The sequence below is a fragment of the Rhinoderma darwinii genome, chromosome 10 (genome assembly GCF_050947455.1).
Source record: "Rhinoderma darwinii isolate aRhiDar2 chromosome 10, aRhiDar2.hap1, whole genome shotgun sequence".
In the NCBI taxonomy this organism is placed as follows: domain Eukaryota; kingdom Metazoa; phylum Chordata; class Amphibia; order Anura; family Rhinodermatidae; genus Rhinoderma; species Rhinoderma darwinii.
In genome coordinates, this window is record NC_134696.1 from 31,125,045 (window position 1) to 31,149,693 (window position 24,649).

Below are 24,649 nucleotides of genomic sequence, written 5' to 3' on the forward strand. Positions count from 1 at the left end.
AGTTTGAGGCAGATTTTCCTCTCCCTGCACGCCGATTGTCATGGCGTTTTTCGCCCGCGGCCATTGAGTGCCGCGGGCATAAAACGCAGCGAAATACGCTTTCTCTGCCTCCCATTGAAGTCAATGGGAGGTCAGAGGCGTAAACGCCCGAAGATAGGGCATGTCCCTTCTTTCTCCCGGGAGACGGTTTTACCGCTCGTGGGAAATAGACGCCTACGCCGCCCATTGAAATGAATGGGAGGCATTTTCGGGCCGTTTTTGACGAGTTTTGCGGCACGGTTGTCGCGTCAAAAATCTCGTAAAAAAACTCTGTGTGAACATAGCCTAAGGGCGATATCTAAGTAGCCGCCCCAGTCTTCACCCTTTAACCCCTCTGCATGGATCTGGTCTTCGCTGCGGGAAGGTTAACAGATCGCTACCTCTTGAGGTATCCCAGCTGAGTAGCTTCTGGCCAAACAGACAAGAAAAAGGCACTGGTAGATGGCACCTTGAAGGATGGAAGCTGACAGTGGATCACTGGTCACAGGTGGATAGCAGGAGACAGGAAGGTAGAAGGTAGCTGGATATAAACAGGTAGCTGGACACAGGCAGGTAGCAGAACACAGGCAGGTAGCAGGTAGCTGGATATAAGCATGTAACTGGACACAGGCAGGTAGCAGGACACAGACAGGTAGCTGGATATAAGCATGTAACTGGACATAGGCAGCTAGCCGGACACAGGCAGGTAGCAGAACACAGGCAGGTAGCAGGTAGCTGGATATAAGCATGTAACTGGACATAGGCAGCTAGCAGGACACAGACAGGTAGCTGGACACAGGCAGGTAGCTGGATACAGGCAGGTAGCAGGACACAGGCAGGTAGCAGGACACAGGCAGGTAGCAGGACACAGACAGGTAGCAGGTAGCTGGATATAAGCATGTAACTGGACATAGGCAGCTAGCCGGACACAGGCAGGTAGCTGGACACAGGCAGGTAGCAGGACACAGACAGGTAGCTGGACACAGACAGGTAGCAGGACACAGACAGGTAGCAGGACACAGACAGGTAGCAGGACACAGACAGGTAGCAGGTAGCTGGATATAAGCATGTAACTGGACATAGGCAGCTAGCCGGACACAGGCAGGTAGCTGGATACAGGCAGGTAGCTGGACACAGGCAGGTAGCTGGACACAGGCAGGTAGCAGGTAGCTGGACACAGGCAGGTAGCAGGTAGCTGGACACAGGCAGGTAGCCGGCCACAGGCAGGTAGCTGGACACAGGCAGGTAGCTGGACACAGGCAGGTAGCAGGTAGCTGGACACAGGCAGGTAGCTGGACACAGGCAGGTAGCAGGTAGCTGGACACAGGCAGGTAGCAGGTAGCTGGACAGAGGCAGGTAGCCGGCCACAGGCAGGTAGCTGGACACAGGCAGGTATCTGGACACAGGCAGGTAGCTGGACACAGGCAGGTAGCAGGACACAGGCAGGTAGCAGGACACAGGCAGGTAGCAGGACACAGGCAGGTAGCTGGACACAGGCAGGTAGCTGGACACAGGCAGGTAGCAGGACACAGGCAGGTAGCCGGACACAGGCAGGTAGCTGGACACAGGCAGGTAGCCGGACACAGGCAGGTAGCAGGTAGCTGGACACAGGCAGGTAGCAGGACACAGGCAAGTAGCCGGACACAGGCAGGTAGCTGGACACAGGCAGGTAGCAGGACACAGGCAGGGAGCTGGACACAGGCAAGGGTCTTGGAAATTACCCAAAGTTTATAGAAAGGACAGAGGGGCAAATAACTCCTGTCCCGGGTGGTTAGGGGTTTGGTAATGTTAATTAGCACCAAGAGGGGGCCCCAGTTAAATTTTTGCTATGGGGTCTCGCTTTACTACAGCTGCTTGCTATCAGTACTATGGACAGCAAGTATGGTTTTTCAATGATAAATTAGACCTTTTACATTACAGCTATCCTATCGATACAATATTACTAAAAATTATAATATTGAGTCCTGAACACATTTTTCTTATAAATTACCATTTAATTGGCTTCCACCTGACGGTGAGGTGGTACACAGGCTGAGCGCTAGCATCTGCTGGTCATAGTTAGGGGTGGACCCAGATCATGTCACTGTCATGCATTGTACCGTAATGAATCTTGGCTTCATTAATTATTACTTGACCTCCTAACTTTGTGTACTGTATGTGTTATCAGCAATAACGGATAACGAAAAAAGTAAATATATTATAATTGCAAATGAGACACGCAGGACCCGCTGTTACTGAAGCTGTCAGTCCCGATGACCTGACAGTTTCCGGTTTGAGCGTGAGATACAGCTTTTATATATCCAGGATACATAGAAGCTGTATCTCAAAAATAAAAAACAATTAAAGAGTCGGCTAAAATCCTCGAATACGTTGTTTTATTAAAAATAAAAATAAAAAGTGCTCAAAGGTTTCCATAGCCTTTAGGCTGGGTTCACACGACCTATTTTCAGACGTAAACGAGGCGTATTAGGGGTGAAAATAGGGCTACAATACGTCGGCAAACATCTGCCCATTCATTTGAATGGGTTTGCCGATGTACTGTGCAGACGACCTGTAATTTACGCATCGTCGTTTGACAGCTGTCAAACGACGACGCGTAAATTGACTGCCTCGGCAAAGAAGTGCAGGACACTTATATACATTATATGCAGGACACTTCTTTGCAACGTCATTTGAGCCGTTCTTCATTGAAGTGAATGAAGAGCTGCTCAAGATTTACGAGCGTCACAGACGCCTCGCATAATGCGAGGAGGAGCTTTTACGTCTGAAACGACGCAGCTGTTTTCTCCTGAAAACAGTCTGTCTTTTCAGACGTAAAAGCCTCTCATCGTGTGCACATACCCTTAAAGGGGTAGTCTCATCAGAGACAACCTCATTGAGATGGCAGCCACTGTGGCGATCACCTGATTGTCGTAGGTATGGCTATTGGCAGCCCCAACAAGGAGGAAATGTAGAATTATATGATGGCCATTCAGATGACAGCTTACAGAGAGCTTCCCTGTTCTGGCTCATAGAAGGGGGTCCAGGAGCATTGTACCCCTTCTATGATGTCCATATGCCTCACGGGACAATCCCTTTGACAAACTGCCATTGAAGTGAAGGAATCTTTGGTTAGAATTTTGTGTAAGGCCTTGTTCACACAGTGTATTTGGCACGTGAATTTTGACGTGTTTTACACGATGAAATACGCATTAAAAAAATGCTTGGATTAAGCTTTTCATTGACTTTAATTGGAATATGTGGTTGATTTCAAGAGAAAACGGCCTTTGAATCCAGGCATTTTTGGAGATAATTTTTTTTAATTTTTATCAAGCGTTTTTGAAGCATATTATAAAAGCCTTTTTATAAGTGAGTTGGAAAAATCAGCGTGTAAAACGCTTGAGAAGTGACCTGTCACTTCTTTTTCGGGGTATGTGAACGCCTCCAAACATCTGCCCATTGATTTCAATGGGAAAAATGGTGCTTCGTTCCCACATGGCATTCCAAAAACGGCTGCAAAAAACGCCTCAAAAAAGTTTGATGCTTAAAAAACGGCTGAAAATCAGAAGCTGTTTTCCCTTGAAAACAGCTCCATATTTTACAGCCGTTTTTTGTTTAGCGTGTGAACATAACCTATTTTTGCGAGGCGTTATTTTAATTCAGCAGCATAAAAATACGGCTTGTATGAACTGCACAGCGTATTTCACATTGAAATCAATGGGAAGCTGTTTGCAGGCTTATTCTAGTGTGTTTTGGAGCATTATTTTGCAGGCGGAAAATCTGCCTCAAAATTCAGTTTGGAATTTTGAGGCAGATTTTCCTCTGCCTGCACGCAGATTTTCGCCCGCGGCCATTGAGCGCCACAGGCATAAAACGCAGCGAACTACACTTGATGTCAATGGGAGGTCAGAGGCGTAAACGCCCGAAGATAGGGCATGTTCCTTCTTTTTCCCGTGAGCCGGGTTTTCCGCTCGCGGGAAAAAACCGCCTCTGCCTCCCATTGAAATCAATAGGAGGCATTTTCGGCCGTTTTGCGGCGCGGTTTCCGCATCAAAAATCTTTGTGTGAACTCTTTTTTCATACTCCGAAATACATCTAAAAATATGCAGCGCAAACATGGCCTTGAAAAAAATAAATAAAAAATAAGCGCCTCTAAAAACGCCTCAAGTAGAACTACAAGTCCCATAAGGCCCCACTAGCAATATTTTCACATGCTTTGAGATATGAGACAACAAATTCACCCGTGTCTTATTACACCACAGCACCTCCTGCTGGCGCATAGACCGAAGTGCACATAGATGTCAGGTGGTGGTATGTGATTTACAATAGCTCCTCTCTATCCCAATACACCGGTAGCGATTCCGGATCACAGCGCCCCCTCGTGGCTAGATGCCAGTGTACAGCGCTACCGGTGTTAGTATCGGAGATTATACCTGAGCTCTGATAATCCTGCAGCGGCTCCGGTCATTCCTCTCCGGCTCTACACACGTTTCCTGCCTTGTCCGGATGTCCCGGGCCGAGGCTCCTCCCTGAACACGGCTGGCTGGGAGCCACGGATAGTGGAGGCTCCTGGAAAGAGATCCGGGGAGAGGAGAGCTGCTCCGGGTGGGTAGGTGAGTAGTTCCGTGCCATAGCCCTGTGCCCTTATACTGCATAGTGGACTGCCTGCAATCTCAGCTCCTCGCACACTGTAATGTATCTAAGCTATATCTGTAGCACTATGTATCTAACTACTAGCTCAGAGATTCCGAATAATAAACATTTGTATCATTAGTTAAGGATGGTTTTGTTCATTTACATAGGACTGCTGCATTTACATGAGACTTATCATTAGTCCACTTGTTATTGGTAATATTGGCTGACGTTGCTTTATGCGAATAGCCGGTCACAGATGTAAACTTTTTTTCTTTTTCTTTGGAGAAGTTCTGCGATATTTATCCATCGTCGAACGTTTATTCTAAAGGAGATGCTGATATAACTGGATGTTTGCTTTGTGACACGTGGGGTGTTCTCCGCAGGTGGATGTAAAGACTATGATCGCAGCGACTGATAAAATGGTTGAAAGTTTCTGAAAAACGTTCTTAATGATTAGAAGAGTTTTACACTGGTTGGAAACCAACTACATGCCTGTTTTGTCGTAGGTCGGTCAGCCGCGCGCTTGTTATGTCGTAGGGCGGTCAGCCGCGCACCTGTTTGGTGGTAGTTCGGTCAGCCGGGTGCCTGTTGGTTAATAGTTCGGTCAGCCGCGCGCCTGTTGGGTGGTAGGTCGGTCAGCCGCGCGCCTGTTGGGAGGTAGGTCGGTCAGCCGCGCGCCTGTTGGGTGGTAGGTCGGTCAGCCGCGCGCCTGTTGGGTGGTAGGTCGGTCAGCCGCGCGCCTGTTGGGAGGTAGGTCGGTCGGTCAGCCGCGCGCCTGTTGGGAGGTAGGTCGGTCGGTCAGCCGCGCGCCTGTTGGGTGGTAGGTCGGTCTGCCGCGCGCCTGTTGGGTGGTAGGTCGGTCTGCCTCGGGCCTGTTGGGTGGTTGGTCGGTCTGCCTCGGGCCTGTTGGGTGGTTGGTCGGTCTGCCTCGCGCCTGTTGGGAGGTAGGTTGGTCGGTCTGCCGCGCGCCTGTTGGGTGGTAGGTCGGTCTGCCGCGCGCCTGTTGGGTGGTAGGTCGGCCAGCCGCGCGCCTGTTGGCTGGTAGGTCGGTCAGCCAGCTACGTGTCTAGAAGATTATAGGTTGGTCAGCTACATACATGTGTGTTGTTTTGTATGTAGGGTGTCATGTCATTTCCTTATACTTTTTGCTGGCTCAGCATAGGCTCGCTGCAGTAATAATTCTGTCATTATATCGTCACTGACCATGAATGTGTCTTTGAGGATGTTGACTCTTACATATGTGAATCCCGTGTATAATAGAGAAATATTAAGAATAGGTTGATAATTCCAGTTTACATAAAGTGATTACCAGATTGCGATATCATTCCATCTGTTAGGATTTCTGTTTATATCTTACAAACAGAACAATAAACCAGCAAGTTTAGGAGATTATAAATGATCAATCATTTGTGTCAGCAATAAATTATCATTTTACTGTTTTCTCTTTTACATAGTGAATGACCAAATAAGTTACGGTAAGCCCACACGTCATGGCCGCAGATCGCCAAACTTTGTCCGCGCTGGCATGCAATTTTTACTGCAAATAGTTCTGATTTTGCAATGCTCGTTTATGTCCGTACGTTTGTTGCAGGTACAACAACTGTTTTGCCTTCAAAAAGCACATGGTCATTCTAAAACCGCACCGTTTTGCGGTAAAATCGCAGCCTCTACATGTGACCATATCCTTACAAACACTCATAGTCCTCCTGCTCTAAAAGATCGTCACTTCTTGTAAAAGACCTGCAACATGCTGCAATACCGCACACAGCCCATGGACAAGAGTGGCGTTGTCTCTGTAAGAAAGCAGCCATGTTTATTTCATCTCTCATACAACCTCTTAAAGTGCTTCTGATCAATAGAGATTATTGATATGTCCCCATGCAGGGTGGGATTCTTATGCCTGATCGGAATATTTTGCCATCTGTAGACTGGGTGTTTGACCTCTGTTGCATATTTCATGTTATTTATTAGTGGTGAATTTAAACGTCGTCAATGCAGCCATACCCATGGTCATGTTCAGCTCTGAACGTCATTTTACAGTTTACGTATATAAGTATTTGTGCAGTGAAGTAATGTTATTATATGAAATTTCCTGCAGTAGATAACTATTGGTCACTTTTGTTTCTTTATAGGATTTTATTTTAATCCCAATGGCTTGGTTGGAAATTCCACAAGAGAATCTGTACCTGTCTGAGCAGGTGATCGTTCTCTTATCCTGCGCACTCTCTTTCCTGGGATCTTTACTCATTATCTTCACCCATGTTCGTTGGCCAGAGCTCCGGAGTCGCCCACGCCAGCTTCTTCTCTTCTTGTCAGTGGCAGATTTACTCTCGGCCGCCTCCTACTTCTATGGAGTTCTGCGAGACTTCCAGACCTCAAGTTGGGACTGCATTGCCCAAGGGGCTCTCTCCACCTTTTCCAATACCAGCTCGTTCTTCTGGACTATGGCAGTTGCCGTGTACCTCTATATCACTATTGTACACTCCCAGCAGAGCCTTGCTGAGCACATGGTTTACTGGTTCCATCTGATCAGGTTAGTATAAGAAGCAACGTGACTGATCATGGTGGTGACTATAAAATTTGGGGCCTCAAATGCCAAAATGTACTAACATCATAATCGCTAATGGTTAAGAGGTAAAGCATGTTCTATATTAATGTCCGTCTCCATTGTGGTGCAGCTTCCCCAGAATAGTGAACTCCTATAAGGCTGTAGAAAAGGGCCATATACAACCATTCCGCCTTTTACACTAGACAAAAGTGGTGACCCGTGTGTATTGCCCACATTTCCATTGCAGTCTTAATGGGATTGACTACAGATCCTATCAATGCCCCTCGCATCCAATGTTCTGGACGTGTCCGCGGCACAAAGAGGAGGAGGAAGGTGAGTGGCCAATGACTATTGACCTTCTTTATGGTGCTAACGTCAGCAGAGAGTCTCACAGTCGGGTGAACCGGTCATTATGTGACATAGCTTGCTGACTGTTTCCACATGGATTGTTTTTTTTTTTTTTTTATTGTTTTATACTATTTCTGCATAAATCCTACTCCGTTTGTATATCTCCAGTGGTTACTGGGAGCTTTTAGTGTGGGCAATTCTAATGGTGGTAATGGAATTAATTTTAATATGAAAAATCATTACAATAGAAGCCAAAAATCTCCCTAAAGTGGAGTAATTACTTTTTATTAAATTTACGCCTGGCTGAATTTAATAAATAGACTGGTTTTCACCGGCAGATACATGCTCATAACGAGCGCCGATAATTACAAGTCAATCGGCGCTCGTTTAAAGACCCTTTTTCATGGGCCATTGTAAACTGTATGGGGACGAACAATTCTTATGATCGTTTGGTCCCCATACAGTTTACATAATGTTGGCAGCTGTTTACTTTGCGGACAACGATAATTTGATCTCTTATGCTGTCTTGAAAATCATCTGAAAAACAAGCATTTGCTCGTTCGTCGGCTAATCGCTGCCCTGTTTTCATAAGGCAACGATCGGGAACGATCATACGAGTGCTCGTTCAGCCGATTGGTGGCTTGTGTAACTGAACCTTTACACCATGGCAGTGGTCTGCAGCCCCTGTGGCTCATTAGTGTTTGTAATACTGCTAGTCTTTTCAGTATGCTCTGGTGGCTTTCAGGGCATGCTGGGAGTTGTATTTTTAACAATAGCTGCACAGCATGGCAGGCCTTCGGATGGTTAGTGCCCTGTGCAGTACCTTTGGTTAAGGCCAATTTGTCCTCTCTCTAATCAATAAACTTTCCCCTGCAGCCGTCTTTCTAGAGTTCCTTACACCAAGTGTGGGATCAGGAGGGAAAGCTCTGGGTGTTCAGGCCACCAGGGCCAGTGGCGCCCCCTTCAGTTTTGACAGGTGCCCTGTTTGACTGCTCAAGTTTCTCACCCCTAAGGCCGATCCTGCTGGACAGTGGTATGTTGCAGCACATATAACTCATATATTTACAGAAAATCCTATTGTAACCTTTGATTTTAAGAATATCCTGATCACCAAAAAATAAGTTCCTTCCCCTTTCTATTCTTAAAAATGTGTTACTGAAACCAGCACTAGTTTCGGTGGCAGTTTGACAGGTCTAAAAATGCTTTGCTGGTCAGTAAGAGATCCTTAGTCGTATTAAGACTAATCCAGCTGCAAGAGCGAAGGTAAAGATCGTAGCAGATTATAAAATGCCCCTCCACTGGCCCGTTCAGGTCATTATGTGTTGCCATAGGGGCATTATTATATGGCTGCCGCTGGGGTCGTAGACCTATTCATAACCCATGTCTTAAAGGATTTGACAGGTGTGAAACACTTTTCTGAACAAGGCAAAGCAGTTGTCACATTCTTTTTCTCACATATGGATATTGGAGAGGGGGTCCCCTACTCCGGATCCCCTCTTTTAGCCAGGGCGTAGGGCTGCTGTAAACCGCAATTATTTGAATGGGTGCCATGTAAAACTACATTCGCACCACAGTGCCCACTGCAAGCGGAAGGTATAGGTATACAGTGGCATATGTCGCCCATAGGCTCCCATGTTAAATGCTGTATACTGCGTGGTTCAAGATTATTTTTTTTTTTTTGTATGAAATAGCGTAATCAACGACACTATTCTATACCGTTAAAAGGAATAACGGCCTGACCGTTGCCAAAAAGGACACTCTTATGGCATTTGTTGGGTGGTTGGTGCCCTACGTATATGATTGGTGTATGTCAAACGTCCACTAAAAACTCAGTGTGAATAGACTTAAAGGGGTTATCCGGGACTTTTCAAAATCGGCAGGAGATGGTGTAAAATAATAAACTAGCAGATACTCAACCCCTGAAGTGACACTCGCTCCAGCACGTAGACCCTGTTCTTCACGGCACAGGACCCGGAAGCCCCTTCAGCCGTCACATGCCGACCATTGCTCACATGCGGCTGCAGCCAATCGCTGGCCTCAGCGATCACATGTCATTAATTGCAGCATCACTGCTGTGGTCTGCGATTGGCTGCAGCGGCATGTGACTAACGGCATGTGACTGCTGCAGGCGCTCCTGGGAACACAGCGGCAAAGATTGAGGACTTCGTGCTGGATCTGGGGGGGGGGGGGCACTTCCGGGGATTGAGTATCTGATTATTACTTTATACCATTCCCTCCCATCTACAGGAAACAATAAGCAACCTGGAGGAAATTCAGTGAGAACAGCAGAACACACTGCGCTATGCAGATTGGCGGTTGTTACCCAGTGCATTCTTGCATGGTTGTTATGCAACGTCCCCGGCGTATCTTGCCTGATATTGTTTTACTCAGAAACCTACAAGAGACAGAAGAAGTATCAAACCTCATGAGTATAGGTGAGAATTCACAGACGGCACGATCGTCTCCACTGGAGTTCTTCTTTAAGGCTGGGTTCACACTGAGTTTTTTTGCAGGCGGAAAATCTGCCTCAAAATTCAGTTTGGAAGTTAGAGGCAGATTTTCCTCTGCCTGCATGCCGATTTTCGTGGCATTTTTCGCCCGCCACCATTGAGCGCCGCCAGCATAAAACGCAGCGAAATAAGCTTTCTCTGCCTCCCATTGATGTCAATGGAAGGTCAGAGGTGTAATCGCGCGAAAATAGGGCATATCCCATATTTCTCCTGCGAGCCGGTTTTACTGCTCGCGGGAGAAAACCGCCCCTGCCTCCCATCGAAATCAATGGGAGGCATTTTTCGGCCGTCTTTTGGCGAGTTTTGCGGAGCGGTTTCCGCGTCCAAAAACTCTGTGTGAACCCAGCCTAAGGGTATGTTCACACGTGCACGTCCGTTACGGCTGAAATTACGGAGCTGTTTTCAGGAGAAAACCACTCCGGAATTTCAGACGTAATGGCATATGCAGGCGTTTTTCACAGCGTCCATTACGGACGCAATTGGAGCTGTTTTTCTATGGAGTCAATGGAAAACGGCTCCAATTACGTCCCAAGAAGTGACATGCAGTTCTTTGACGCAGGCGTCTTTTTTAAAAAAAAATGACCGGCACAGAACATCGTAAAACCCATTCAAATGAATGGGCAGATGTTTGCCGACGCTTTCAAGCGCTATTTTCGGCCGTAATTCCAGGCGTAAAACGCCTGAATTACGTCCGTAAATAGTGAGTGTGAACCCAGCCTAAGGGTTACACTAAGGGCTTGCCCACACGTAACAGAATTACTGCAGAAAATTTCTACAGCAATTCCACAGAAACTAGCAGGATTTACGCTCTGAAAAAACCGCACCATTTTCTGCATTTTTACTGCAGAGAATGGTGCGGAATTTGCTGTTTTTCTGAATTATGGGAGATGGTGACATCTCTGAAAAACGCAGCACTTCAGTCCACTTTCTGCAGCAGGAATTGACATGCTGCGGTCCGGAAAATACAGACTGCAGGTGAATTTCTACTCGGAAATTGTACGCAGCGTGTGGATGAGATTTGTTATATCTCACTCACTTTGCTGCTACTGTATTCTGTTGCGTATTTTCAGTCCGCAATTCCGGACGGAAAATACGCAGCAATTCCGTTACATGTGGATGTATTTTTAGTCTATGTTGCATCTATATGATTCTGGCCAAAAATGGGAGCAGATATGTTCTGAGGAAAGTTCTCCATTGATAAGACGTGAACACTTATGGATGCGACGAATGTATACAACAATGCTGCCGCTCCACAACTAGTGTATAGTCGGAGGAGTGAACAGGTGGAAGTACTCCTCCTACAATTCTAGAGACTGTACTCCGGATCATTGGGGTCTACGTTGACTCTTCCTAGTGGTGGTCTCGTCCTGTATGTAGATTGTCACCGGGGTGAACGCTCATGTTGAACAGTCCAGCCTTTGTCTGCCGCTGCATATTTAGACTTGTGTTCTATAATTTGTTCTGATTTTGTTGATGTTTCTAATATCATGGATTCGTTATGGTCTTGTACAGTTTAGTTGAGCAATTTTATGAGCGAGGTCGACACATCTTCTGTAATAGGAGTAAACATTATTTTCATGTGACTGACTGCGTATTGGATCTGCACAGCGATCACTGTGAAAACAAACAATAACTTGTCTTACTGCGGCGAGAAAACGTTAACTTTCCTAATTTGTCAGAAGAGTTTTGGTTATAGAATATTTACTCCTAATATTACCGACAGATACTTGTACGTGAATCGTCTTCTGGTGTCTGGTTGTTGACACACTATGGCCTCCATTACACATCCCATCATCGCCTGTTTGCGTAGATGACAAATATGTCTTTTCAGTAGTGATACATTCTCTGCTTCCATATTGTTACCTGTACTCTGCAGATTTTCCATTCAGGACGTCGGTAAAGCTAGGTGTCCACTTCTTCTATTGGAGATCTAGTCATATTGGATAATAATTACTTCAAATCGGACTGTCTTTTTAGTCCACCAAGGCCATACAAATAAGATAGTTGTCTGCTGAACGCTCGTATGACCCACAGTTCTCTTCCCCATAAGGCTGGGTTCACACGAGCACATTAACGTCCGTAATGGACGGACGTATTTCGGCCGGAAGTCCCGGACTGAATTCAGTGCAGGGAGCCGGGCTCCTAGCATCATAGATATGTACGACGCTAGGAGTCCCTGCCTCTCTGCAGGACAACTGTCCCGTACTGTAATCATGTTTTCAGTACAGGACAGTAGTTCCACGGAGAGGCAGGGACTCCTAGCGTCGTACATAACTATGATGCTAGGAGCCCGGCTCCCTGCACTGAGTTCGGTCCGGGACTTCCGGCCGAAATACGTCCGTCCATTACGGACGTTAATGTGCTCGTGTGAACCCAGCCTTAACGTGCATGCTCTATTTATTCAATAGGGAGAGGGGGGCACGCCAATGCTAGATTGTACTGGCACCGCTTATCTATCCTCAAAAGAAAGGTGTACAAATGGGACAATGCCATCTAGACAAGTAAAAATGGAAAATCAGAACAGGAGTGCACCGCTCTTAAAGGGAAACTATGACATTGAATGGTGTCTGATCTGTGGGGTAGCGTGTTATAGAGCAGGATGAGCTGAGCAGATTGATACATCGCTTTCTGGGAATAGATTCACTAGGACTTGTAATTTATTTATATAAATTCCTGTTCACTCTGAGCTTAAGAGTCCAGTGGGCGGTTCTACTCTGACAACTATTTCTGTATGCACACTCCTACAGAGATTGCAGTCAATCAGTGGTTGAGACCACCCACTGGACTCTTAAGCTCAGAGTGGAAGGGATTTATATTACAAGTTCTAGTGAATCTTTTCCCATAAAACTATTTATTAATCTGCTCAGCTCATCCTGCTCTAGAACATGCGGCCCACAGATCATGTGACAGGTTCCCTCTCCAAATCCTTTTATGAATAAACTAGTGCCACTGTGACAACTTCATATAGCATTCAAAAAGAACAAACCAGCAAAACTGGAAATAGTTGCCACGGGCTGACTGGTTTTGCAAACTAGCTCTGCTACATCAGGCATAGTGTTAATACAAACAATCCTTCATTATAGTAAACTGCCCAGGGGCAGCAATCGCCCTCAAAGGGCTGAGATTGCATAATACAAGTGTACTGATATTAATGCTGCCATTGAATAGACAGTTAGGGTATGTGCACACGATGAGAGGATTTTACGGCTGAAATGACAGACTGTTTTCAGGAGAAAACAGCTGCCTCGTTTCACACGTAAAAGCTCCTCGTATTATGCGAGGCGTCTGTGACGCTCGTAAATCTTGAGCTGCTCTTCATTGAGTTCAATTAAGAACGGCTCAAATTACGTTGCAAAGGAGTGTCCTGCACTTCTTTGCCGAGGCAGTCAATTTACGCGTCATCGTTTGACAGCTGTCAAACGACGACGAGTAAATGACAGGTCGTCTGCACAGTACGTCGGCAAACCCATTCAAATGAATGGGCAGATGTTTGCCGACGTATTGTAGCTCTATTTTCAGGCGTAAATCGAGGCATAATACGCCTCGTTTACACCTGAAAATAGGTCGTGTGAACCCAGCCTCACACCACTGCAGACACTAAGTTTGTAGTCTTTTGGCCACCAGGCTCCTGAGTTTTTCCAGGTCTGTTCTCACGTGATTTGAGTTGAGGGACTTGCGAATGGGGAAAAGTGATTTCACAACTGTCCTGGTCATCATTCATTACTGGAGTGTGACTCTTGTGCAGCTGTTTCTAGTCGTGCTAAAGTTACAACACAAAAGCATGACTTAGAAGTTGAGCAACTGAATGCGTTACTAGAGGTACAGCGATCATTGAAAAGGAGTCATGTTTGGTGCACTTATAAAGTATTTTCCATTATTTCCTAATAAATACACAGCGTATAAGATTTGCCGTATTTTTCGGAATAATTTGATAAAGCTACAATGGTTCATTCTCCATCCATCCACTAGGGGCTGATCTGTTTACAGCTTCAGGAGCTATAAGCAAGACTGCCCCCTTGTGGCAGCAACAGGTAAACAAGACATTTAGGGAAAGTACAGACACGTGATCATCAGATCTAGACCATGGAGCAATGGAAGAAGGAGGCCGTGTCTGAGGAATCATGTTTACTTTTACATCATGTGGGTGTTCGATGATTACCTGGAGAAGAGATGCACCAGAATGCACTATGGGAAGGAGACAAGCGGCGGAGGTAGTGTGATGATCTGTGCAATGTTCTGCTGGAAACCTTGGGTCCTGGCATTCATGTGGATGTTACTTTGACACGTAGCAACTACCTAAATATTTTTTAAGACCATGTACACCCCTTCATGTCAGCGGTATTCCTTAATGGCTGTGCCCTGCTTCATCAGGGTAATTCCTCTACCACACAACAAAAATTGTTCAGGAATGGTTTAAGGGACATGACCAAGAGTTCAAGGTGTTGACTTGGCCTCCAAATTCCCCACATTTCAGTCCCATTGAGCATCTGTGGGTTGTGCTGAAAAAACAAGTCTGATCCATGGAGGCCGCACCGCACACCTTACAGGACTTGAAGGATCCATTGCCTACGTCTTGGTGCCAGATACCACTGGAACCTTCAGAGGTCGTGTGGAGCCCATGCCTTGATGGGTCAGGCTGGACGGTGTGAGTTTATATTTATGTATTATTCATGTTTCAGTGATCGCCCAATACAGACTTTCCATGAGAGAGATACTGCAGGTGTTTTATTTGTTTCTTTATTTTTGGAGGAAATTCTCTTTAACAAACCTCATATCACGTTTCCAGACTTCAGTGCTGTCACTTATGACTTGAAGTAGCCTGTATGACACTTATCTGCTGTGTTCTTAGTAAGCACTTAGCAACGAGTGCATGTCACCGTCCGGGTCAATGGCAGCAATTACACACTTGTCTGAAATATGTTTAACTCTAGAGCGGCATTCTGAATCTGGAAAAAAAAAAATAAGATTGTTTCTCATGTAAAACATCTAAAAAATATGATGTCTTCGCGTTGTTTTAAAGTCGTGTCTCTCAGTCAACTGTCGTATAATCAGAGAACTTCAATTACACACAGGGCCGGCGTCAGCACCCGGTGAACCCAGGGCAAGTGCCAGGGCCCATTACTCTTGGGGAGGACCACTTGACTGCTGGGTGCTGACGCTGCAGTCATGGCTCCTCCAGGACTGGAATCCCTGGCCAGCGCGTTGCTGACGCTCTGGTCAGTGATTCTGCTCCTGGACGAGCCCCAGACAGTGGCATAGCTGAAGCTAGGGGGGCCCACAGTCCTCGTCCCCCCCCCCCCCACCACCACACTGGCGCAGTAGCACTCTAGATCCTCTACATTGCTGGGCCGGCCTGCCCACTGTGCTGTCCAGCCAATCAGCCCACTTCTAGCTGTTTCCCTCTTCCTCGTGACCTTGAGGGAAAGGAATGGCTACAGCAAGAAGTCACCGTCACCGTGTGCATGTCTGCTCCACCCCTGCAGTACGAGCCGCCGTGTGTGTGTGTGTGTGTGTGTGTGTGTGTATACATACATACATACATACACATCATGTTTAGTGTCTACAATCCCCGTATACGCCAGGAAAATCTCCCAATCCATACGGTGGTATACATAATCTACAGGTCCATATGTTTAAAAAAATGTACACTACGCAGTGGTCAACTGTATAGAAAAACCACAACAAACTGTGCATTCTTATGTAGTGAAGTCAGAGACACCTCCTGGAGCTGAATTCCCAGCCAGAGCGTTGCCGACACGCTGGCCGGGGATTCTTCTCCTGAAGAAGCCCCTGACGTCACTACCCATACATGGACAGTGACGTTGGGCTCCTCCAGGAGAGGAATCCCCAGCCAGAGCGTCGGCACTGCTCTGGCTGGGCATTCCACTCCTTGAGAAAGCCCCAATGGCATTGTCTACAAGGAGGGGGCGGGGTGGTGTGGCACTACCAGGGTTGGGGGCTGTGTAGCATTATCTGGGAGGGGGGCTTTGTGGCACTGGGGGGGCTGTGTGGTACTACTTGGGAGGGGGGCTATGTGGCACAATCTACAGAGGGCACTAAATATATAGGGGCACAAAATGGGGGCCTAACTTCTATATAGGAGCAAAAACAGGGCCTAACTTCTATATATGGGCATAAACAGGGCCTAACTTCTATATGGGGACACAATGTTTTCTTCCATTGTACTGCCACCGTGAGTTCCCCCGCAAAGGGGCCCACTCGATCTGTGCCGCCCACATGAACTTGGAGCCGGCCCTGATTACACCCAAGGCGATGATCAGTCACAATTGTGAACAATCTGCACTATGTGGTTGCCTGATTTCTGTATTGCTTTTCTATATTTAAGACCTGCTTTCTCTGATGTGCCTACTTGTGGAGCTGCAGGTTCAGAGCTCGGTGGGCGTTCTCTGTGACGCCTGCTTTTTCTCCTTTTTTTTTTTTTTTATTTGTCAATACTCTGACCTGTTCCACCCCTCTTTCTCATGCTGATGTGGTTGCACAAGCTGTGATTTCCTTTATAAAATGCAGCTCAGAAGTCTGACGGATGACTGCAGGGTTTGTATATAGTGAGTTTTCATACAGCCCGGTTTACATAGGTCTGCGTAGGAGCTGCATACACAAAACGATAGGATATTTTTAATAGATTTGTTTTATTTTAGATGGATTGGAGCAAAGAAACAAATGGTTGCAGAGTTTCCTCAAATCGGTGCAACGGACAGTGTTTTTACAAGAGCCGCTCATTATTAGCATCCAGCAGCTGCTTTAAAGCTTAGTCTGGAATAGGGTGCATGTCTCTGGGGGGGGGGGGGGGGGATTATCCTGGGTATTTGGCCCTATGTGGTATGTGATGTTATATTCTCTGTTAGCAGAACTTCTATGAACATATTGGTGTAATGTATGTTTTGAATAATGTTTTAAACAGATTAGTCCTGTAAGTAGAATTTTGTACTGTGGACTTTATCCCACAGGAGTTGGTTGAAGCCATATTCATAGGGATATTGAATATAAAGCTTATTTTCTCCAGTCTTTGTAAAGTTTTACAGGGGAACAAAAGAAAGTCATTGATCCAATACATTTGCAAAAAAAACACAACACGTTGTCTAGTATAAATTGAGCGCTTTTTAAAAAAAAAAATTATATATATTTATCTGCTTCATTTTTTATATATGCTGGGTATTTCAGTTGTTCACTATTTTTAAGACTTCTTGCTATCCGTAAATGGAAACATTGTTTACACAAAGAGGCTAAAAATATATTCTGATTACACAGCTGAGAGTTCGTTAACGTGTATCAAGTCTAAAATTTTTTGGAGCTAAAAACAGCATAAACACAAATAGCTCCCTTTATGGGGTCCAAGCTAATAGCTCATAGGGGCTGTTCACATCTGCGTTGCAGGTTGTTACAGGCCTCCATCGCAGATCCGGCAGAAATTACCAGAAACAATTGCGCAGCATGCTGCGCAATCCTATCCGGTAAAACTATGGACACCCCGAAGGAAAGCTGACGGAACCCATTAAAGTCAATGGTTGCCGTCGGTGGTGTTCGTGTTGCAACAGAACCGTTGCGTCAGGTGTTTCCTTGTTCTGCTCCTCCGACAGAGAAGTACAATGGAATGCCCTGACGCAGATGTGAACACAGCCTAACTTACACTGATAGCTTGTAACAAAACCGGAGCTGTTGTGCAGGGTAAGGTCAGGACAATTTTTACTGATTTTATATGTAGATGAATGTTTCCATTCACTGACCAGGTTTGAGCAAACTATACAATGCAGAAACAATCTAAACCTAAATAAAGCACCCCCATTTTTATTCTGAAGTACATTGTGATATGAGTTAAACCTATTAGACAGTGACTACAATACAAAAGTGGTCTAAAAAAATAAAAATAAACTACTTTAAAACCCAATGAAGGAGAAAAAGACTAAAAACAGGAAGTTGAGGGTGAAGGGGATGAGATCTCAATCATCAAATTTGCCCATTTAGACATATGTCAAACCAACGTACAGACGTGGACAATTTGCTGTGTCAGTTCGGTGAATTAAGATGAAAAAATTTGTATGTGTATTGAACACTATTGTTTTGTCGTTTAAAAAATATCTGCCCTAATTTCCATGATTCACTCCTAGGCTGCCTTATTCTTTGAGTTCAGGGTAAATCCGAATTTTTACATAGAGCAGAGGAGAAATCGGGGACTATGTATTTCTATAAAGACTGGGTGACTAAATCATGGCTCCACAGCTGCTAACATTTTTAAAACTGTCGTTTTGTGTCTACATCTCCTATGCAGTCCTATGTGTCCCCATAGCAACAGACCACAAACAAACCCTGTTTAGTCTGATTCTGCAATCATACTCCCATCCATCCATTCCCATTAATTTTTAATCAAGATGATTTGTAGGTTTGCTTAATTTTTTACTATAGACCCATTGGAGCAATAAAGGAAAAAAAAAAAAAAAAAAAAAAAATCTGCCATGAAGGTGGATACAACCTTTAAAAAGTAATATGTCTCTGACGTATCAAAAGTTTTGTGAAACTACAGTTAGTAGTTTGTAGCTTTACTTACCTGGGGTCCTGCCATATATAGTTTAGGTTTCGTCTGGCTCATGCTTCTGTCAGATTATCACATGCTCCCTGAGTAAGTGCTGGCGTGATCTGCCTAAAAAAAATAAAAATCCAGCTTTTTAGGTGTCCGGTTGTGTCATAAAATCACCCTGTGGTGATCTCTATAGTAAGATCTTCACCCACTTGCACAGTCTGAGTGCCACTTGGGCCGTTTTTCACTTAAGTGGGCGAATCGGGTCCATGAAAACTTACCTGACTCTCCGATCCGTGGAAAGATAGAACATGTCCTATCTTATCACGGACGGGACACAGTCGTGTGCACTAGTGCATAGTGTGGGAGATACTGACTTTTTACTTTTTCCAGGCTCCTTGGCTCTAGATGTAGATCAATGTTCATCAGATATCTGTGTTTTCTATCTTGGCAGTAAACGTGAAGACGTCCGTGGTTGTCCTCCAGGTGGTCAAGATTTTCAGCCCAGTAAAGATCTCATACAGCCGTTGTATTGAATGACTTGTCGTTCACGATTGGTCTGTGAAGGTTGCAGCTTTGAACGACAATGGCGCATGTTAAAATGATACGTTGCTGACGATTGGCAGATCTCTACCTTGATGTGTGGCCATGCCTCATGGTGCACATATGTTTTCCTGCACGAGCAACTTTCCAGGTGTTGCCAATGACAGCACCCAAGAGAATTTTTTGCTTTCGGTCATCGCTTGTTACGATGGTCTAAACTAATAGTCCTATTAGACCTGACTCGGCTGTCTGAAATCTATAGTGTACGAGCCGCTTCACTCTTTACCACAATAACTTTCCTAGATACCGTAATAGTGAGATGGCCAGCTTCAATACAGAATAAATAGTTTTATTACATACTGTGACTAAGACCCTCTGGTCTTCAAGAACTACCACCAACTACCTGTAACAGGGATGAACTTGCTTATTCGTTTTATTTCCGGTTTCTCCACGCTTTCTTACATCTTCTCAGAAGGTGGAGATCTCACGTATAAAACTGTTCCCATCATGGTCTCCTTTTGTTAGCGTCTGTTTTCAGATATAAACATTATGGGATGGACTGGTTTCTTGCCATCTTACATAACTTGGCCTTCTTTGCCCACAGCTGGGGAGTTCCGCTGGTGATCACTGTAGCCGCCGTGTGCCTCCAGAAGATTGGTTATGACGCATCGTACGTCTCAGTTGGTTGGTGTTGGATCAACATAGAAGCTGAAGACAAGCTGATATGGATGCTTCTATCTGGGAAGGCGTGGGAGATCCTGGCTTATCTGGTCTTACCTGTGCTGTACTTACGGATAAAGAAGCACATCGGGAGAGCGGTATACATTTTTTATATATTTTTTTTCCTATAAAACATTCACAAAACTTATAGGTGACCAACGGTGAACAGTCATCTGTGGTCCTTCAAGGGTGGACCTCACTTGCAACAAGCCAATACTATCTGTGGTGTATATTATAGGTGTGGGGATATTCCTGTTCAGCAAATGTCCATCCACAAGAGTCCGTATGGCCGTCATTCAGCTACCTACAAATTTGAGGGTGCGTCCATTCACAGCGTAAACATTGCAGAATTTCCGTCTTGTTTTTTCCGTGTAGAAATTCCGCAGTATATTATAGTTGCAGCAAATCTCATCCACACACTGAAAAAAAACTGTGTAAATCTCCATCTACAGCATGTTCATTTCTCTTGTGAAAACGCTGAGGAATTTCCGCACCGAAAATTCAGACAGAAATTCTGCAGTGCTGGATGTACCGTAAAAGAAAAAAACAGAGATTCGATATCTTCATAAATGGCAGGAATTGATTGAATTGTCTAAAATTTGCCTTTTAGTGGGTAAATGGTTGAATCCCATAAGATGATAGAAGTTTTTAGTCTCATGCTATATATACTCTGTCCCTGAAATGAAAGAAAATATGGCATCACTTACTGATCTTAGGGGTCCAGCTGCCAACCCATTGATCCTTAGAAGGAAGGGGCCACAGCGGTTAGTGGAGAACTGCGGCTTCTTCCCTGATCTCCTCGAACGGAGATGTCGCAGTTGTAGCGGGCGGCCTGTGCAGGAGAAATGCTGAATTAACCTCTGTCCCTTTGTTCTCTATAAGGAGGGACGTCCCAGAGATCGGACCGCCACTCATCAGAAAGTTGTACCATATCTTAGCGATATGTCAAAATATTCCAAGATGTGAATAGCCCTTTTGCAGAGACGTAACTTAAAGCTCCTGTGAACCAATCCAAAATTTGTGACGGGCCCCTGAAACTATCATTTATTAATAGTACTGGTCCCCTCCTAAGGCTCCTGAGCCGGAGCGGGACCCCTATAGTTATGCCCCTGTAAATGTAATGCACTTCAGTTGCACAAAATATACATTATTATCAAAGCAGTTATTCCTTGTTTTACCCAATAGTAACACTAGGGGGCGGAAGATAGTTATATTTATTCACATTGCATAGTTATAACTGTAACTACTGAATATTTTATTTTCAGTGACAATCTTCCTCACTTATGCTTTAATTGCCTAATCCAACATGATCTCTAAAATAGCATGCAGAAGCCACCACCCCCCCCCCCCTCCGCCCCCTATAGACATAACATGTATGAAGTGGACATTCAGACGAATGCTCCATGGCACAATGTGGTGGCCATTTTTTACAGTAGCGCTAAGGGTCCTGTGATCAGAGTTTATGGTCTGGTCTGCTCAAATGGTAAACTGTTCCAATTCTATTTATTGCAGCTTCATAGACAAACTAATTTAAACTTGATGATAATTGATATTTGCCATGAAGAATCCTAATTCGTAAATTCACGATAGAATTGGTCATTTATGCTCCTTACAAGTGTTCACGTGAACTTTGTTGTTTTTATCTTCTGGCTGCTGCTCATGATGTGACGTCTTCCCTCTTCCTTCAGCATAGGGCGTTATCTGAATACCGTCCAATCCTGAGTGCTGCTCCTGTGTACCAGCCTAGAGCCATAGCAGACAAGAAACTCCTATTCATCCCCATCATCTTCATCTTTCTCCGTGTCTGGAGCACCATACGCTTTATTCTGACTCTCTGCGAGTCTCCGGCTGTGCACAACCCCATCCTTGTCATCTTGCACGTAAGTGAGGGTCATACATCTATTTCTCTATAGACCACTCACTACCTATATTGTAAATCAATACATAATAGCACAGGGTGTCCGTGTTTTGCTTAGTCGTTTTTTGTTCTGGTACCAACATGGCTGTACTTATAATAACTGGGTCTATTCTATTTTTTGTGCAGTTATTCAATAAGTGCCAAACAATGGACATGGATGTAATGGTTTCTCTGGTGGCCTAACAGACATACAATTTTTTTTGACTTTAAATAAGAGGAGGTACTTAATCCGCAATAGTGACCCAATGGTATCGCCCTTAAGTGTACCTAGTCACCCAGTGGTGCAGTGTGACATATTGACCTGCTGCTACAGTGCACAGTCCCTAATAACAGCGAGTGATAGGTGTAAATGGTCCCTCCAGCCTATTTGTTTCTTCAGAAAACCTAGATGTTTGGGATTTGTGCCCTTTGCTTGGCATATGTGCACAAGTCAACATAGCCAGATTTACCAAAAAGGGGTAAAGCTCATAAACCCATTAGTCAAGGGGGTTGCAATATACCGTATTCGGGAATTCTGGGTTAATAGAGGGGAGAAGTTTCTCCATTCAGGATCCTTATCTATTAGCCAGAATGGTGAGTGACTACAAAGTGCGTGTCTCTTTAGCGGACCCCTTTGAACTCCATGATAAAACTGTGTAATGCTTTGTTTCCCCTGTGGTGGCACTGCAGGGAAATTGAACACATGCTGTCGTATTATCCTACAAATTAAAGCTGATCGCTGCGGGTCCCAGCAGCAAGACATGCTGTGATCAGATTCAGTGGACACTTATAACAAATAGGAAGGCCCAAATGAGAGAACCCCTTTAAGTTCACATCATCTTGGTAAAAACATATACTTGGGGTCTATTGAAGAATGTTGTATGTGGGTGAATAGGATAATGCATTGTTATAACCTTTCATATATTTACATAACTGCTTCTTATTTTTCAGGGCATTGGGAATAGTTTCCAGGGAGGAGCGAACTGCATCATGTTTGTTCTATGCACTCGTGTTATCAGAACGCGTCTGCTGACATCACTACTTTGCTGCAGCAAGTCTACCGGGCCGGGGGACTTGAGAGAAAGCGTTGTGTCTGAGGGACATGCATCTGGCTATGGCTCAGTAGAAGAACCACAAGACAGCCAGAAGTGGTCTCCTCACCTACCCAGCACTTGATCCTGTTGCAGTGCTCACAGTCCGCCCAGTCAGAGTCTGTGGAAATCCTATACACCGTCCTCTTAGACTTCAGCTAGTGTAGATAGATTTTACCTCTTTAACTGGTGTACGGCTGAATCAGGATTTGCAGTGTATGTGGAGTTTGAGTCCCTGTGTGATGATACCAAATGTACACGGAGTTCAGAGAAGGGCTGAACTTACGTTATTTTCTTTACAGGACGTAAAACGTAGAATGATTCAATGATGTGCACTTTATGAACCCAATGTTTTGGGTTTTACGATGCCTTTGTGTGGGGCTGAACAAATCTCAGGAGCCAGGTAGCCAATGCACCCAGACGTGTGGCAATCTAACTTTTTGGGTTGTTTACTATTGATGTATTTTAAAACTCTTCTTGCGTGGCCACTAAATAATTCAGATTGGCTCCTGAAGTGATCAAACTCGTCTGTTTGCTCATACCGGTCTGTGTACTTCACTGTTATGGACACACCACTAGTTGGCTATAGAGCGAATTACCAAAATGGTGCGAAGTGCATTTATAACCTCTATCCAGAGCAACCAAACGCATGCCGGCTGTGAATATAGAAAGCTAGTCTAGTAAGTGATTGGTTACAATGGATATATCATGTAGTTTTCTCACATTAGCCGTGAAGGTCTTTTTAAAATCTCCCACAAGTGACCTTCGAAATCTTGTCCTTCCGTACCTCTACCATACTCTCAGGCTCCAGTGATTGTTACCGGTTATAACACTTTTTATTTTTTGTAATCCTATAATGATTTGGGATGTAGGTTTTGCGTGTTTGGGTGGCATACTATAGTGTTTCTATTTCTGTGCCACAATTTGAGCTCTCTCAGGTTATTTTTCATTATACTTAGAGAGAAGCCAAGTCCTCTTCACCCCGATCAAATGACTCGTCTATGCAATCGCTTTAAATGGGGATGAATTGTCTTGTAATTCTATTCCCATACTTCTAAGACAAAGATACTAGTGTTCACGATTTCTTATTCAATGTGCTGTTAATACTGAATTGTATTGTGTTAATATCACAGTGCCTTAAAACTATTTTTACTACAAGACTCTTAAGGTCTGTCCATATTTAAGGAGTCTTGTAACTTAACTCTTTCAAACTTTGAGTCCACATGGAAAAGTTAAGACTCCACAAAGTTTACTTGGATCAGTTTACATCTGGATGGTTGGCCTTGGTCCGTTTCAGTGTTGAATTTTGGGTATGGATGTATCCCACGTCCATGGATTAGACATCAGCACTTTCATAGCCACCAAGATTAGTGCATCTGGACCACAAATTTCAGCATTTCGTATATTGATCAGAAAGTTAGTGCGTTTGTTTCTCTTGCTGTTTATATATTTCTGGACAACGCCTTAAAAGCTATATCCACGTGTACAACCATCTTTAATTGCACCAATTAATCTAAAATTGAAAAAAATGCAGCAAATGTTTCAAATGGACTTGAATAAATATTTCCTAGCATTCCGTCTCTAGCTCCTTTTTTTTTTTGCAGAACTTTTTGTCTCCATGGTAACAGACCTCAAACAAACCCTGTGTAGTCTGATCCTCCCTTTAATCACTCCACTACTTCTTGTCAGCTAACAAATGTAAGTTAGCAATAAGTAGGGAAAAGATCACTGCAATATCAGACTACACATGGTTTGTTTGTAGTCTGTTACCATGAATACACAGGTATCCAGTTATAAAAAGTTCAATAAGTAAACTGCATTCTTCAA

General features: G+C 44.7%; 1 protein-coding gene across 2 annotated transcripts; it reads left to right on the forward strand.

Moving 5' to 3' along the window:
- The first annotated feature begins 4,348 nt into the window (after window positions 1–4,348).
- GPR157 (G protein-coupled receptor 157) lies at window positions 4,349–24,423 on the forward strand. 2 transcript variants are annotated; one of them, XM_075840966.1, is made up of 5 exons: window positions 4,349–4,602; window positions 6,765–7,165; window positions 19,719–19,932; window positions 21,523–21,714; window positions 22,683–24,423. In XM_075840966.1, exons 2-5 carry the CDS (start codon window positions 6,783–6,785, stop codon window positions 22,905–22,907), a joined length of 1,014 nt encoding a protein of 337 aa, XP_075697081.1. In that variant the 5' UTR covers window positions 4,349–4,602; window positions 6,765–6,782; the 3' UTR covers window positions 22,908–24,423. The 2 variants fall into 2 exon arrangements, with proteins under 2 accessions (XP_075697081.1, XP_075697080.1); XM_075840965.1 differs by having other exon boundaries at window positions 4,350–4,610.
- The last annotated feature ends 226 nt before the right edge of the window (window positions 24,424–24,649 follow it).